The following is a 17,199-nucleotide window of genomic DNA, read 5'->3' as shown; positions in this document are numbered from 1 at the left end:
GGGTGTTCATTCAGAGCCATTGCCCAGACCATAACATGTCTCCTCCGTGTTCCTGCTTCTTCCTTTAGTTAGCAACATAACAAATGCTGTTGGTCCGTTCTTGCTTTCTGCCCTTTCTCCCTCTTTTGTTGCTGCAGTAGAAAACACTGCTGGGGTAGCAGTGGTTGTAACCAGAAAACAAGCACCTCTTGCCCTTCCAACTGGAATGTTTAGAGACAGGCTTTCATCATCATAACTGGCTCTCCTTTATCTCTGTGTGCAGGTTCTGCGGGACATGTGCAAGCAAGGATACAGGGATGCACTGCACTTCTTGAAAAAGAATGGTAAGCACTTAGCAAAAGGTTTTGCCTTCCCTCCCCACCCAAATTTTCTAGCAAAAGTAAAACTGTGTAAAAACATTTTTCTTCTCTGCTTTATAAGTTTCCTTGTGTCCTGTTTGTGCATAAAATCCATTTGGCCGCCATGCTTAACCCTCAGTTGTCCCATCTAACCAGTTGTTGCTATGCAGAAAACATTTTTAATAGTACCTAAGCAGCAGCCAGCTTCATTATTACCAATTGTGTTTCCACTTAGCTGAGGTTGAGCACCCTTTCCATTCTACATAATTAGAAAAGTTCTGAGTAAATCAAGAGGTTTTACATACTCCTACACAAATCGCTGAATGAAAGCAAAATGTTGGATATGACAAGAGAGTCTATTTTGTATTTGATCACATAGATGCAAAATGGCACTGGGTATGATCCACTGGGGTCTTCTTCTGTACAAAATTAATTTAATGGAAGCTGTGCAAGAGCATAACAATGCTTCTCTAGCATTCTGCCTATTATTCTGGCATGAGCCGGTGCTGTGGTCAGAGCACACTGTTTGTGTCTATAGTGCCACCTTGTGGTGACTGTCTGTAGTGCAGCAATATTGTGCACTGTATTTTTTTTGTCCTTACAACTACTTACATTGATGCAGTTCAGGACTTGCCTGTGTGCTTCCTACAGGCAACAGTTGGTCACTATGAGAACAGGATACTCAACCAACTGAGGCTTTGCTCTGATCCAGAAGGGCTCTTTTTATGTTCTTATATTACATGATTCAGCAGCCCCACTGTGCTACCCCAGAGAAGGCAATTGGAGAGGAAATTGACTTGGTGACAGGCAAAGATTTCTTATGGTTGCAGGTGTGAAAGGGTCTACTTGGGACTTCTTATTGAAGATATGTATAGTAGTTCTAGAATTCAAATGGTACTTTACAGAATGTGTAGGCATATACATTGGTACCTCTGGTTACAAACTTAATTCATTCCAGAGGCCCGTCCTTAACCTAAAACCATTCTTAACCTGAGGTACCACTTTAGCTAATGGGGTTTCCTGCTGCTGCTGCTGCACCGCCGCCACGCGATTTCTGTTCTCATCCTGAGGTAAAGTTCTTAACCTGAGGTACTACTTCCGGGTTAGCAGAGTCTGTAATCCAAAGTGTTTGTAACCCGAGGTACCACTTCAGACATGTCCAAGAGGTACATTGCAATCTACTGGTAGGTAATGGGGTGTTCCTGGTAGATCCTGGTAGATCTCTGGCCCCTCAGTGATCTCCTTACAAAAAACCAAACAACAACAAAAAACCAAAAAACTCCCACCAAATTTGGCTTCCTAAAAAAAGCTCCACAACCTTTGGGTAGATCACTGCCAGTCTTTTTACGACAATGAGTAGATCACTACCAGTTTTTTTATACTGTGAGTAAATCACAGACTATTGGGAGTTGGAGGTCCCTGGATAGATAAACCACGTGGTACTGAGTTCTTAGAACTACGTTGCTTCAGTCTGCAGAGGTGGGGTATATTGGTGGGCAGGATTTAACATTTGAATGTCCCTCCATGCGCATGTTTTACAAGAAACGACATACTTCTGCTGCACGATACTTCTAGGTATTAGACAGCACACAGTATGTACAACATACAATATTCTTTTAAATATTTGTAAACTAAACTTTATTCAAACAGATCCGCTGGCAGTGTACAGTTATAACAACAAAGAAAGGAAAACATAATCCACCATAGATCTATTGTTTTAAGATACCTGTGGTTTTTTTAAAAAAAGTTCCAAAAACAAATTTAGCACTTAAAAAAAAAAGTCTGAGTAAACAAATAAGTTTTAACCTGGTGCCAAAAAGAGTGTAGCATTGATGCCCACTGAGTCTTTTCCCGAGGAGCTATTTCTCTCTGCTTTGTAAACCCTCTTGCCTTGCACAGCTGTCTCACATGCCTTGGTGGCAATTTCATGTCCAGTGCTTATTGTACATGATATCCTCCATGACAGCAGGTGGCTTTTGGCTGTGACTGCCACTTTCTCCACTGTCAGGAAAGATAATCTGCAAAGCATATTAAGTTTTTGGTTGAAGCACAACAGTTCCTTCTCCCTTCTTCCTCAGGTCTTCTCCATCATCCAAGACCCACCAACCCTTTGCTGGCTATTGAAAATGGTGCTGGGGTGAGGAATGCTGAAGAAGCGGAGGAGGAGGAGGCAGGGGAAGAGGACCAGCTGAGAGAGAATGCTGCACTGGCAGAGGCTGAAGATCACATTCTTGAACACTTGCCTCCTAAACTGAACCAAGGTATGATCTTGGGTTGGAGAGGCTGCTGTGTGTCTGTGTCTAACCCAAGGCTCTCCTCATTACACAGACTAGGCTGAGGCTTTTATAATGCTCTAGGGGTGAGGAACATGTAGTTCAGCAGCATCTGATGTTGGGCCTCCACCACGAGTTCCCCAACCCTGACTTATGTCCTACTTTTCTCCTTTGTGGGAGAAAAGGGGAGAAACGGAAGAAAAAAGAATGTTGAGAGGCTAAAAGATAGACATTCCGATTCTGCACATATGCATACGTTTTATTTTGTTCTGTGCAGATGATTTGGTTTCCCTGTAAATTAGGAAACTGTGAATACATGAAATACACAGGGTGGGCAGTATGGTTAATGTAGGTAAAGGGACCTCTGACCTGTGACCGACTCTAGGGTTGTGGCGCTCATCTCGCTTTATTGGCCGAGGGAACCGGCATACAGCTTCCGGGTCATGTGGCCAGCATGACTAAGCCGCTTCTGGCGAACCAGAGCAGCGCACTGAAACGTCGTTTACCTTCCCGCCAGAGCGGTACCTATTTATCTACTTGCACTTTGACATGCTTTCGAACTGCTAGGTTGGCAGGAGCTGGGACCAAGCAATGGGAGCTCACCCCGTCGTGGTGATTTGAACTGCTGACCTTCTGATCAGCAAGTCCTAGGCTCTGTGGTTTAATCCACAGCGCCACCTGTGTCCCTATGGCTAATGTAAGGGGATACAATTTGCTCCATGGCCCCCTGCAGACATATTGCAGGACTTCAGAAAATCTCTATTTCCCATTAATAACACAAGTGTACTGAGCAGTGTTTTGAAAGTGTGCATGTGTTCACATATGCATGTGGAAATTCTGAAGTTGGTGCACAGCACTGACTTGAAACTCTGGTTCCAACCTCCACTGCCCAGTAAAGTTGGTATCTGAGAAGAACAGGCTGCCTGCCTTGATTTAGGGTCTGGCTATAGTTTTTTATTTTCCTATTGGAACTTCTCTTAGGTGACTCATGAGATAACGGATAGTGGACACTGAAGCATAAAAACCAGCAAAATTGTCGGGAAATGCCTGTAGACAGATAAGATGGGGATCAGTGTTGAGGAGAGATGAATAAAGTGATTTGCTGCCAGCTCTAGAATTGACACAATCTTCCCGCCTATAACAAACCTCTTGGTCCCCCTGCTTAGTAGTAGATGCATGTTTATGGCTAGAGAGATTTTGTGGATCTTCAAAGTAGTCTGAACATCCAGTAATTGCTTTTAAAATGTTGGTGACTTGTGTTTCCAATTCTCACTCCTGTTGTAGCATGTGAAGTCCCTCACTTCATTTCAAACCTACACCTGCATTGAGAAATTACAAGTTAATGCTGTTTTTTTGAACTGCAGGGCCTTCAGGGCCCTGGCAATAACATGTTGCTAATTCATACAGCCCAACAGAATTGAAGGTTCCAGAGGCATTCAAGTTCTATAGTGAATACTACCTTTTAAATGAGGCATGGGGCAAACAAAGCAGGCTTGGTCTCTTTCTCTGGGGAAGAAGAGTAATAGAAAACCCTCTGGTTGCTTCTCATGAGCTGGGCGAAGTCTTACACTGTATTTTTATTCCTTGCCTTTTGGGCTGATGTTTGGAGCCACAAGAGGGCTAAATTTTGGGCAGGTGTCTCTCTAAAAATTGAGAGAGGCAGTTTCTGCTTTCCCCATTGAATTGGTGACTGGAATAACTCACTGTCTCCATCTCCAGCCCTCTTGGAAGCCTGTGCTGAGAGGAGGGGATTGTTCACCGGCATTGCCAACCTGTTGCCTGTGCGCCTGGCCTCTACCTTGATGCTTCCATACACTCTTCCTCTGGAGTCGGCTCTCTCCTTCACTGTCAGGTATGCTCTAAATCCTGTTTCTGATATGCTTTTGGGAAATGCTTGTGATTGGGACCTAGATTGCTGTATTATCTGCATTGTTAAGAACTTGCTATTCTGTGGGACTATCAGCCACTGGGAAACAGTAGCAGGAACAAACTCTTGCTCTCATGTGCTGCATCTGGGCTTCCCATAGACACCTAGTTAGCCACCATGGGAAATGGGATTCTGGACGAGAAAGGTCACTGGTCTACTCTAGCAAGGGGAGGCATGCTCTTTATGTGAATACTTGCCATTGTCCCAAGAGGCGCCCTTGTGCAGGCTCTTTTTAAGAACACCTTTGCAAAGCTGCAACGTGGCTGGTGCTCCTTCCTGCTTGCAGTGTAGTAATGGCCTGCGTTACGTAACAGCGTCCCTGTTGGTCACCTGTCTCCTTCAGGTTGCTTGAATGGCTGCCAGATGTCCCTGAGGATATCAGGTGGATGAAGGAGCAGACGAGAAAAGTCTGCCACTATCTGATGAGGAAAGCCAAGAAGAAGCTGGGAAGCCATCTCTCAGCCAGGTAGGATTATCTTGTTTGCTTTTCTAAGTATTGCGACACTGGGAGTTGCCATAGGGCTGGCGCCATATAAATGGTAATCAGGGGGACTTTGGCCTCCAATCTGACCGTGCTTATTCAGAAATCAGCCCCTTTGTACTCTCCTCCAAGTTTGTGTGCTTAAGATGGCAGTTCTAGATGTGTCATCTTACTTTGCACAGCCCTCTATAAAATAAAGGTGCCTTAACTCTTCAGGAAGGTTTAGTGTTACTGTGCCTAGGTAACCGAATACATGGTTATGAAACTACAGGCAATTCCAGCACTGTGTGCTTCTTTTTCAAGAAACCAAATAACTGAAACCCAGGCTTGACAGTCCCCAGTTTTGTTTTTGGCGGTGAAATAACATAACTAAGTGCCTGAAGTCCTTAGATGTTGTACGTAACATATTTGAAAGGGCCTAATTTTCTTTCCAAAAGAAAAAGGCCTAATTTCCAAGGGTGGTGTTCAACTAAGTTTTACTCCAGAGTTAAACCCATTGAAATTAATGAACCTGTTAGGGTCTTTGATTTCATTAGATCTACTCTGAGTAAAACTTAGATATAGTAGCACCCCATATACAGAGTGTTCTGAAGAGCTATCTTGGATTAAGTTTAAAACCCAAACGACCATCTTCAAATGCATCTATTTGCTCACTCTCGGTTCAGTTTTTTTTCCTGTATGTGAACATGTTCCCAGGGCAGTTCAGGACAGTGGGCAAAAATGTATTGTGTGTGAACTGCCAAAAAGTGATTGGATTCTATCTCAAAGGTGGGGGGGGGGGGGAGATAGCCAGAGGTTGCCCATATGGAGATAGCCATGGATGCTGGAAAACTGGCTTTGGGCTGAACATTGATTCTTGGTATAATAGTCGGTGGTCAATAGCATTGGCAGAGAAACTAACATGTCAGGTCAGAACAGCAAAGGGCAAACACCATCCCTATTCTTTTTATAATACATGGCAAAAAAAAAAATCATTGAATATATAAATTGTTTGGATAGTGGTAAGAATCCACCTAACACTCACAGGGAAACGTGGTGTGATCTTTTAGAGCAACCAAATGAGATGTTGTATAGCAAGACAAATGTATATGATTTTATTGGGACAAGTTGTTTGTTATTTCCTACTTTAGCAATTGTTTATATGCTTAATTAAATAACAACAACAACTTTTTTAAAAAGTAAGGAGGAGAGAAAGCCACTACGTATATATTTTTCCAACCTAACAACAGGGACCCTATTTCCCTTTACTTTCCATGGAATGACTTATAAAAATGTTCGTTCCTGCAATAGCAGATGATTTTTCTACGATCTTCCAATTCACACATTAATTTCTCAGGACAGTTCTGTATGTCAACTGTCAACATGCAAAAGATATCAGGATGGTTTGTGCAGACAAATGTGTTGTTTGAAACAGCTTTCAGTAACAAAGCTGTCATTTAATGTTTTACAATATAACAAGTAGATGGTTTTTCCAAGTGATTTGTTTGCATTTATCGTGTGACAATAAACACTTACCACATCAACGGGTGGCTCGCGCATTACATCTGGGTGTCGCACAGTCCACTTGCGCTCGGCGGGGTGCAGGTTTTATCGAGAGATAACGGAGCCCATTCTGCCAGTGGAGAATCTCATTTTGCAGAGCAGCCCACTCTACGCATCTTGTGTTCTCACTTGTACACCTGACTCACTTTCTCAGACCGAATGAAACTCAGCAGTGTGACGACCGTCAGCCTGGGGACTCTGGAGGCTCCAAGTTTCCCCTGGACCTCAGTCAGCTCACGTGGCACTTTCTGCTTATGGGCCAATGACGGGACTAGGAAGGGGCAGGACTAGGATAGCCAGGGTGTCAAAGGTCAGTATTGAGGCATGCAAGGACAATCTGAGCACTGCTCACCTGCACCTTCCATGATCCTAGCCTGTGCTGCTGACTTTTTGTATGTGACGGTAGCATCCCACTGGCATCTTGTGCTGTTAAGGGGAAATTGCAATGGGGAATGTGTGATCTTTTATCCCCCACTCCTCTCTCTGTATCTCCATGTCTAGCCTGGAAGGTCCAGTGCAGCAAGCAGCGCTTGTGAGTACAGCATGACAAACAAACTAAACATCTTCCTCTCTCTCTCTCTTTCTCTCTCTCTCTCAGGCTGTACTACCACCTGGAACTCAGAAAAAGCCAAAGCTTGCCCCTCCCCTTGAGTATCGGCTATGGGGAGGCACTGCCCAAGTGGCTGCGGAGTAACCTCTCCCTGACGGACGTTATGACAAAATGGGAGGAGTACCAGCGCCAGCTGATGCTGGGGTTGTTCTGCATTAACGTGGACCTGCAGGCGTCCATCTTCCCATCAGAAGGGCTGCAGATGAGGCACCCGCCAGCAAGCTGCACACAAGAAAGCCTCCAGCTTTTCTGATCTCGTTGCCACACTTTGGGCAGGGGAGGGTAGACAGCCGCTGCCTCTCAACAGCGCCCTAATGGAGCTGTAACACCTTGCTAAGAGACTTCTTATTTTCTCATTTGCAGAGTGAGAATTTACATCAATATAGCCATTGTGCAACTGCTAAGCTGGTGGCTGCACAGTGTTCAAACCCATAGCAATGTGCCGGGCGTTGCGTACACTCTTAGAGATGATGGTGTATGAATGCCCAGCACATGTGACAAAAGTGCTTGGTTGAACCGAAAAGAGTTTTGCTTGGGACACCTTTTCAGAGGCCTCATATCATGTTGAACTTGCCGTTTGTGATAAGAGGATTGGGACACAAATCACTACTCTGGCATTTCTTTGCTTTTAACCTCCTTTGTTTTACATCAGTGTTGTAAAAGGGTCTTTGTTTTGAAGAAGGCCGAGTCCCTCATAGATCATCTTTGCCTGCGCTACACAGAATAGTGAAAAGCAGGCAGGCTACAACAACTGGCTGCCAGATTGGCTCTTGTTATCTAAGGCAGCCCTTGGTTTTCAACTCTCAGCTGATGCACCTTTTTAAATGCCTGTGCCCCACATTCTCTTTCAAATCTATCTGGGTGCCACTGCTCTTAATATAGATGTTAGGAATGTAGACTTGTAAAAATGAACTCTTAGAACACTAGAGTTCTTTGTTTCTCTCAGGATCACCCTCTTCTAAGGGACTTTTTTTTAACTATGGAGAGAGAAAATATTAGAAGCTCTGAAACGTGCTTCGTAAGGGTTGTATTAAAAGTAGGCCCATTGAAATTAATGGCCGTAACTAATTTAGATCCATTAATTTCAGTGGGTCTCATCTGAGTAAAATTGAATTGAATACAATCCTAAATGTATGCTTGAGCTATGCTGTTCTTTTCTTTTCGATGCTCCATGTTGTTTGGATGATGCTATTTCCACCCACCCAAAACAACACTACTACGTTATTCTTCAAATGTGCAGAAAGGCTGTAAAGAAGGATAGAGGAAGAATGCAGGAGCTAAGAGAGCTTAGTGTATGTTTTTCAAATGGTTTGTGGCTCATCTGATGAGCTGGAGCTGAGCATGTGAGGAGAGAAGGGGTGTTTTGCCACTCACAAAATGAAAGTGAAGGTGGAGGCCAAAACTGATGCTGGCCAAACTGGATTTAACCTCGAGGAATCCATATGCACTTTGTGCCAGTGGTATATTTGATCACTTTTGAAAGGACCTGGCAACCCCAACAGAATTGTGACTAGTGTGGTGGTTAGTCAGGAGGGTCAGGAGCTGGAGGTCCTAAAAGGGATGGCAGTACAGTGTGAAAAGGGTGAAAAGAGTGCCAGAAGGTGTCAGAAGTGAATGCACATCCTTCTTTCTATCCACCTGTGTCAGAGGTGGGGAACCTTGCACTCTCCAGATGTTTTTGGACTCCATCAGCTGCAGAAAGCATGACCAATGGTCAGGGAAAGTGGGAGGCGTTGTCCAACATCTGGTGGACCACAGGTTCCTCTCCACTGTACCACAGGCTAGTGGATCTTGGTTCCTGTTCTGCAAATGAAACAGGGATTCATGTCTTAGGTTAACCTGGAGGGCTTCCCCCCTATAGTTCATAGAGCCAGAAGGACATTTAGTTACTTGCCAGGTTCTCAAGTTTTCTGAGCCAAAGATCTGGTATGTGTTCCCAATGCTTTTGCAAAGTTCCCCACTTGCTGGAATTGTTCACTGCAGTGTGTGTTAAAGGTTAAGCACTCCATGTAGCAGCACATGTGCTGTCTGCTATATAGAATCCCTCTCTCTACAGATGCCTTTCAGATGTGATGTACAGTCTACTAATTGTCTCAGCACTAAACTGTTATCTCACATTTCACTGCTGTTCAAGCTACTGCGTAGCCTAGCAGAGATTTGCTGTGGCAGCAAAGCAGCAGCATCCCTTATCATATAGCAATACTATTTTCTGTGGCTTGCTTTTCCATTGGCTTTGGGGCATATCTATATATCTGTATATATAATATAAATATATATTTCTTCCCTGTTGTGATTTGTACCATGAAAGCACAGATAGGTTTGTACTACAGGGAGAAACAAGTCTTTGTATCTGTACTGTGCGGAGGTTGACTTCCTTTGCACACTAACCTACCATCTTCGATCCTCTCACAACGCAGTCAATCAGTTGAATGCCAAAGAGAATCCAAGGGGTATTCAGGGGCAGGGGGAGCTGGCACAGTATATATCAGTTAAGCAGTGTTAATAGAGATACAATTCAGAGTGCCACTGCAGAACAAAGGGGTGGGTATTCTTTGGTAGGCATACCTCACTACTCAGTGTACATTGAATAGACTTGTGTTTTTGTTCATTCCAAAGCATCTGAGTAGTGGTGTGTTGCACTGCTAAGCTTTATGAGACTCTTTGAGGCCCATGAGGTACATCCTTGGGGCATTTTTTTAAAAAAAAGAAAATTCAGAGTATAATGATTTGAAATGGGCTCAAGTCAGGACATTATGACTTTGTAGTGCATTTTTTTTTAATGGTGGCCAATACTAGGATTTCTAGAAATGCTTTCATCTGCAGAGCTTCTGGAGTGACACAGCTGCTAAACAGATTTTGAGAATGAGTAGCGTTATGAAAACTATCTTGACGCTAAAAGAAAAATATTCCAATTCATAATTGACTGCTCATGTAGTATAAGTGCCTGCCTTAACAATTTTGTAAGTAGTTTAGAAATGTGGAATTATTCAAGTATGAAGCCTTTGTGACTAGGCAGGATGGGAGTGGTGAGCATTTGGCACTAGCCAATGCAATAGTCCCTCTTCTATAACTTTATGTAAACACACAGGGTGGCAAGGAATTTACTGTTCTCTCTACAAACATTTGCCTTGGAGCTCTAGCTGCAGACTTAACTTTGGAGATGTTGCATGTGTGTTTAGTTTTATGTTGGTTAAGAAAACAATGCAGCCAGCAGCTATTTGTGCAGAGGAAAATTTAGAGGTCCTCTGCATTTTAACTGAAATATAGTCTGTGGTGCCATTTCTGTGGAGGGCCTTACCTAAAAATGGAACTCCTTATTTGGAGGAAAGACATGCTGTTAAATTGTTGCTACCTGTTTCATGCAAAGATTTGTATGATCCCCTGTATTCTCGTTGGGAGGGGGGAAATGCTCATGAAGAGCGCATCATAGTAAACATCTATCTCACCCTTCTTACATGAAATAATAGCAAGCATCTCTAAGCAGGGCTTTTGGAGTCAACCTATTGAAATACTGCAAGTCAATGGATTTCAGTGGGTCTGCTCTGAGCGTGATTAGCATGAAATAGCACCCAGGATCTTTTTTCTCTTAAGGAGTGCTTGTATATCAAAAAGTCTCTTCTCTCCTATAGAAAGATGATAATAGCTAGAGACTTCTTGTAATTCATGTGAACTACCATTTGGTCTGCTCCAAGTAATATTTTTTTTGGGGGGGGGGCTTGTATTTTGAAATATTCAGAAAAAAGACATTGCCTTCGTCATCCCAAGTTATGCGATGTGCTAATTTCCCCCTTTTGTTTTATCATAATGTAAATGTGAACTTCTTTCCTGTAAGAAAACAGTAAACATGTTTGTATGTGTACATATATAGTCAACCACTAACTTATTCAACACTGTATCTTATGTTGTTGTTTTTTAATGTCTTGCACAATTTAAATCAGGGGTTCCCAGACTGTGATTTGTGGACCACCAGTAGTCTGCTAGCTTCATCTAGGTGGTCTGTGACATGTATGCAAAGAACACTTACAATTTGAATTCTAGGGGATTCAAATTGTAATACATTAAAATATAAAAAATAAAAGAAGCAATAGAAATGAAATTAAAAATCATACAGCTTTTAGCACAGCACATTGCAGTTGCTAGAACAGGCGGGGGGGATCATTTTAGTCACTCAGCAATTTTTGAGTGGGAAATAAAGTGTGGGAACCACTGATTTAGGTTTTTCTAGTAAGTTGCTGCTTAAGGCAGAATGATTATACTGCTGTGTTTGTTTTGCTGCTAATATGTTATAATTTATATGGCCTCTTCTGTAGCAACCCATCTGGTCAGATGGGAAAATAACCAGGGTTATAAATGCTTGTTTCATCAAGTAAAATTCAGTATTTTTTTCTGCTTTAATTTTTAATTGCTTTAGTTGGACGAAATCCAGATGTTATTGCCAAAAGCTAGTATTTGACATGCATTGGTTGTTTGAAAGGAAAAGAGATCCATGATGTTCTTTAACCCTAACTTCTTTAAAAAAACAAAAACATGTTAAAATGCTATGGTCTAGGTTAGTCTCGGCTCTAATAACCACCAACCTGTAAATTAAGCACTAGTAGTAAGAAGCTATGCACCATAGCTGTGTGCCAGCTGGGGAAAGCCAACCTCTCCCACTTTTTGTCTTGGAAAAGGCTTTGTAATGCCAAATTTGGAGTCTTTTGGATAAAGGCTGAAATAGGGTGACGCAGGTGCGAGCTTTTGTGTGACTTGGCACTTAATATGGTTTCCTCAGACTAAAGAATGGCATCTGATTACACCAGAAGCCAATGGAACAATAGCTTGCCTTAATGGCTTGCCTGTATCTTGCTAGTGTAGCATTGTTCTCAAGTTTTCACAGTGCCTTTTCTTCCTTTTTTAATGCCACTTGCTGCTGCTGTCCTTACAGCACCCATTCCTCTCCTGTTCTCTCTATATCCAGTTTCCTTGCAACCAGTAGCAGCTTGTGGATTGGTAATGTTGCCACAGACGCTGTGGTTGCTGTGACAAGGGACTGGTGTCCTCTTCTTCCACTGATGCACACCAGCCTGACCTGCAATCTGCAGAAAATCCAAAGTGCCAAATAGAGAATAAGACCCAACCTTTAGAACTAATTTTATTTTGTATTAGTCTTGAGACCAGAAATCTCTGGGCTGATTGGGGGGAGGCGGTACCCTGATGCAATTGTGCACTTGTGGGATATCCTGTCATAGATCAATGTTAGCACTTGCTCACGAGTAATATGTTTTGTCTGAAGTCAGAGAGCAGCAACAAGATTAGTGAGGAAACAATTTTATTTTACATGGTGATTATCATTAAGGGAGCATTTTAGTAGTCATTGCTTGAATAGTTCCATGTTTGATATTGTTATGCTTTGCTTCCCCCCCCTTCCCATGTTTTATTGGAAATGTGTTAAGTATTTATTTTGAAACGATATACCTCCCTAATAAAATAATTCCTAAAAATGTGAACTGGGGTGTGTGTGTTTTAATTTGTACCCCCTGGGATTGGCAGCTGTAATCACGTGGTGCTTTCTATTGAAAGCTGAACTTGTTTGATGCAGTCAGCTTGGGGGGAGAGGTGGAGAGAGATGCCTGGCCATCCAAAGATGGAAGGCAGACCCCGAGGTATCCTAAGCTTGGTGACACCAAGGTGCCTCGTGTGACCCTACCCTGACATCCCATTCTCACAACTACTCCTTTGGAAGCCACCAATTATTCTCAGGAGCCCATTAGGAATTGGAGCCATAGCTTGTTACTCACCCAGCCCAGCTAGACTCTTCACCAACCCTTTGCCTCAGTTTTCTACCCCCTGTCTGTCATGAAACCAGGTGATCCAGGAGAACCACCATGTATTTTGCACTAAGATCCTTTGCTGATTTAACATCCAGAAAACCTTTCATTCTGGCCTCTCGTTTAGAGCAGCTATCACCAGTTGTGAATTCTGAAAGTGCAGGGACTTGTCGGTCCCATCTGACTCTCCTGTGTTTGTGTTGGCCAAGTTGATACTCATGGGTTTGTCAGTGCATCATCTGGGACAGATGCAAAATCTATGCACCCCTTATTTAAGACACTCTTTCCAGCCTCACCATTTTGTGCATATATCGGCCAGATATGCTTATTGTAGCTCAGTGGTACGGACACACTTATATAGAAGGTCCCAGATTCAATCCCTGACATCTCCAGGTAGGGCTGGAGATAGGTAGACCCCCATCTGAAACCTTGGACAGCCACTACCTTGCAGTACAGACAACAGTCAGCTTAGGTGGTCTGACTCAACATAAAAGACTTTCCTGTGCTGTTAACCAAAGCCACAACACACAAGATTATGTAAAGGGGAAACGGGGGGGGGGGACTTAATAAAAGCACCGTAAAAGTACCTGAAGGAGCGTCTCCACCCCCATCATTCAGCCCAGACACTGAGGTCCAGCTCCGAGAGCCTTCTGGCGGATCCTTCACTACAAGAAGTGAGGTTACAGGGTACTAGGCAGAGGGCCTTTTTGGTAGTGGTGCCCGCCCTGTGGAACGCCCTCCCACCAGATGTCAAGGAAATAAACAACTATCTGACTTTTAGAAGACATCTGAAGGCAGTCCTGTTTAAGGAAGTCTTTAATGTTTTATCGTGCTTTTAATATTCTGTTGAGAGCAACCCAGAGTGGCTGAGGAAACCCAGCCAGAAGAGTGCAGTATAAATAATAATAATAATAATAATAATAATAATAATAATAATTACCATGGATGGTAGCATTAAAAAGTAACATGCTTCTATGATATCCTGACCTAGATATTAACAACAGTCAAAGAAATGTAAGCCAGATTCCCGTGGATTCCCCAGACTGCCTTAAGCTAAGGAAATGATTCTCAAAGGAGGCAGTGACAGCCACCAACATGGATGGAATTTAAACAAATTCATGGGGGATATCAATGGCTATTAACCTTGATGGTTATGCTCTGTCTCTACAGAGGCAGTTACAGATAGGTAGCCGTGTTGGTCTGCCATAGTCAAAACAAAAAAATTTCCTTCCAGTAGCACCTTAAAGACCAACTAAGTCAGTTCTTGGTATGAGCTTTCGTGTGCATGCACGAAAGCTCATACCAAGAACTGACTTAGTTGGTCTTTAAGGTGCTACTGGAAGGATTTTTTTTTGTTTGTTTTGTCTACAGAGGCAATAAGGCTTCTGAATATCAGCAGCAGGAGCGGAGAGCGCGTTTGTGTTCAGGTCCCGCATGCGAGTTTGTATCAGGCGCCTGGTTGGCCACTGTGCGAACAGGATGCTGGACTAGATCGCCGTATGTTCAAAGAAAGAACAAAAAGTCCTCATGGATGGCGGCCAATCCACGACAGGTTATGCCGCTGCACCATGCGTTAGTCTTCAGGTGCCGCAGGATCGCTGCTGCTGCTGCTGCTGCTGCTCTGGGAGCTGCCACGAATCTAGGAAGAAGCAAGCCATAGGAAGACCCTTTTAACTTATCTGCCCCTTCACTGCTTCCGTATACCGTCCGCGTCACTTTCAGACTTGCGCCGGACAGGGAGGGCGGCAGCTCCAGGCGCGGCGAGCGGTTTCCAAGCGCTGCCTTTCCTCCGCCTGGAATCCCTCTGGATCTGTTCTGTTCGATCGAGCCAGGCATTTCGCCACCGGCGCGGCTATATCTGTGCCCGCCTCCCAACCTCTCCCCCCCCCCCTTCCACCTCGGCCTTGGAAAAAGCAATACTTTGACGCAGACGGGGCTGCTGATATGTCAAGGTTAATTCGCGCGCTCGGCCAACGGCTTCGCTGCGAGGATTCCCCGCCCGCGGCCCTTGGAGCCTCCCCGCTTCACAATTAGCTGGTCCCGAGGAGAAGGAGAGCGGGGACCCGCCTGCAAACTTTTCGCGCGGCCCTGCACCTGCGCGCGCCCCTAAAGTGGGGCCCGCGCCGGGCTGCAGCCCGCCTTGCGCGATAGCGCCTCATCCCAGCCACGCGCTACTCAGAAGCAAGCGCCGTCCAAGTTCAGCGGGGCTTCCTCGCGGGTAGCCGCTTATAGGGCGGCAAGCCCGGCTTCGACGCCTCGAGGCAGGGCCCGGGGCAGCTGCAGTAGCAGCAGGAAGAGGTTTGGACGCGGCTCTAACTGGCCACGAGGCGAGCTTCCTTTCCCCACAAGCAGCCCCAGGGTAGCTGGCCCTGCCCCGCCGCACCTGCTGCGAACACGTTGCGCGCCAGGGAGAGAGAAAAAGTTCAAGCAGCGACCGAAGAGTTTCCCTTCTTTCTTTTCCTCCCCCCTCATCTGGCGAGTCCGGCTTCTCCAGGCATTTCCGGGTTGGGGGGGAAAAAGAGAAAAGCCTCTCTCTGTTTCTTTTCTGTTTGCACATCGATCCCAACTCTTTGGACTGCTGGGCTTTTGTTTAACATCAGCGAAGGAAAAGAAATTTCCCCCTCCCTTCTGCGTCTCTTCTCAGGTGCCTTCAGGATCAGAGGTATAAGGTAACGCCGGGAGCGAGCGGAAACTTCGGGTCCCTCCCCCTTTCTGAGAAGATAGCTATTAGGGTCTTGGGGGCCGTTTCTCTCGACCTACGTCTCACACGCATATCCAGGTGAGTTTGTGCTGCACCTCACCTGGCTAACGCGGCTTCCCCTCGGAAAGGAACCACTCTTCCCACCTGTAGCCCCATCTGTGGTCTGCCTTGACCTGCGGACAGGTAGCTGGGAGGCGACGCCCCCGAAAGGCTTGCCGATAATGGCCATTGGAAGGAACGCGTCGGTATTACTTGCGAAAGGATGTGATTATTCAGCTGTAGAAGGCTTCATTTTGAGGTATCCGGAGCCTTCAGTGGCTCGAATGCGTCCTAATCGGCTGACAGAAAATTCCACGAAAGCTTATGGTGTTGGGCCACCCACCTCACTTACTTACCTGGCTCCTCTCCCCGATGAGATTTCTAGAGAGTCAGCTGTTTTCATTCTCTTTTAGCAAACACGTTAAAGATTCTTGTGGCATCTTAGGTGTGTTAATAAACGCTAACAAACTGATAATGACGTTTTGTGAACACAGAGCCACTTCTTCAGTGCAATCTTAGACGATAAGATGGTGACTTTATTTAGTTATTTTGTTTATAACCACATTTTAAAAACTAAAATGTGTAATGTGGTTCTTTAGCAAAGCCCTCCTGAACCTGCTATCTTAAAAAAAAAATCCGCTGGCATAGTTCTTGTGCAGTGGCAGGAAGAATTTCATCAGGTGGAGCTGCAATGGATGCGGTTCAGTGCTGAGAAAACTGCAGGTGTCAAACTCTTACTTTGTTCTTCACTGCAGTTGTTGCCTCTCAAGAGTTGCCTGAGACACTGAAGTTTGGCAGGTGGTGCTTTTCCTGGTGTGGAAAGAAACATGATGGGAAATGTGTTGCCTGCTAAAGTTAAGCGTAAAGGCATATGAGCAAGACCACAAAGGGGTTTGTGTGCGTGTTTAAGATTACAGCGGTACCTCAGGTTACATACACCTCTGGTTACAAACACTTCAGATTACAGACTCTGCTAACCTGGAAGTAGTACCTTGGGTTAAGAACTTTGCCCCAGGATGAAAACAGAAATTGCGTGGCAGCAGTGGCGGGAGGCCCCATTAGCTAAAGTGGTACCTCAGGTTAAGAACAGTTTCAGGTTAAGTACGGACCTCCGGAACAAATTAAGTTCGTAACCAGAGGTAGCACTGTATAGTCCTAAGAGTATTGTCATGGGTGCTAGCATGCGTCCCCATTGTGTTGCTACATCATCTTCCTATAAGAGATTCTTCAACCCTTAGTGCATTGCAGACAGAAATATAACAGGTACAGTTTCCCCCATCACTGTAGTGTTTAATTTCTGCTGCTTATGTCACTGTTATGGGCACAGAACCTTAACAATGACCCAGTTAATGACCTCTGATGCAACCACTCTTATCAGTAATAACTTATGACTCATTTCAATGAGGAATTAGAAATTCTTGTCTTGGCATCTTAAGCACCGTAGGAGTAATTATCAGTTGTTGTAACAGCTGCAGTGATTG

General features: G+C 44.5%; 2 protein-coding genes and 1 long non-coding RNA gene across 9 annotated transcripts in view; 2 read left to right on the top strand and 1 right to left on the bottom strand.

Annotated features, from left to right (window-relative positions):
- PNPLA2 (patatin like domain 2, triacylglycerol lipase) overlaps nt 1-12,657 on the top strand; it is a 40,026-nt gene extending 27,369 nt beyond the window's left edge. Inside the window, exons 5-10 of one of the 2 annotated variants that reach the window (XM_083757141.1) lie at nt 263-323; nt 2,417-2,599; nt 4,331-4,463; nt 4,882-5,004; nt 6,716-6,871; nt 7,160-12,657. In XM_083757141.1, coding sequence (XP_083613267.1) covers nt 263-323; nt 2,417-2,599; nt 4,331-4,463; nt 4,882-5,004; nt 6,716-6,827 — 612 coding nt within the window. In that variant the 3' untranslated portion in view covers nt 6,828-6,871; nt 7,160-12,657. The remainder of the gene's footprint in view (nt 1-262; nt 324-2,416; nt 2,600-4,330; nt 4,464-4,881; nt 5,005-6,715; nt 6,872-7,159) is intronic. The other variant, XM_083757140.1, reaches the window with a different exon arrangement.
- Nucleotides 3,155-15,376, bottom strand: LOC310825430. The gene is made up of 4 exons (XR_014555310.1): nt 15,362-15,376; nt 14,348-14,617; nt 6,414-14,142; nt 3,155-6,266 (listed from the first exon to the last, which is right to left on the bottom strand). It is a non-coding gene; the product is annotated as an uncharacterized lncRNA (long non-coding RNA).
- Nucleotides 15,099-17,199, top strand: part of CRACR2B (calcium release activated channel regulator 2B) — a 40,661-nt gene continuing 38,560 nt past the window's right edge. For 4 of the 6 annotated variants that reach the window (XM_083756935.1, XM_083756938.1, XM_083756932.1 and 1 more), the window contains exon 1: nt 15,526-15,757. The gene's annotated coding sequence lies outside the window, so the exon portion shown is untranslated. Of the gene's footprint in view, nt 15,758-17,199 lie in introns of all 6 variants that reach the window. The other 2 variants (XM_083756934.1, XM_083756936.1) reach the window with 2 other exon arrangements.

The sequence above is a fragment of the Podarcis gaigeae genome, assembly GCF_964106915.1.
Source record: "Podarcis gaigeae genome assembly, chromosome: 1".
NCBI classification, from domain to species: Eukaryota; Metazoa; Chordata; class Lepidosauria; order Squamata; family Lacertidae; genus Podarcis; species Podarcis gaigeae.
This window is presented reverse-complemented; position numbering and strand designations above follow the sequence as displayed.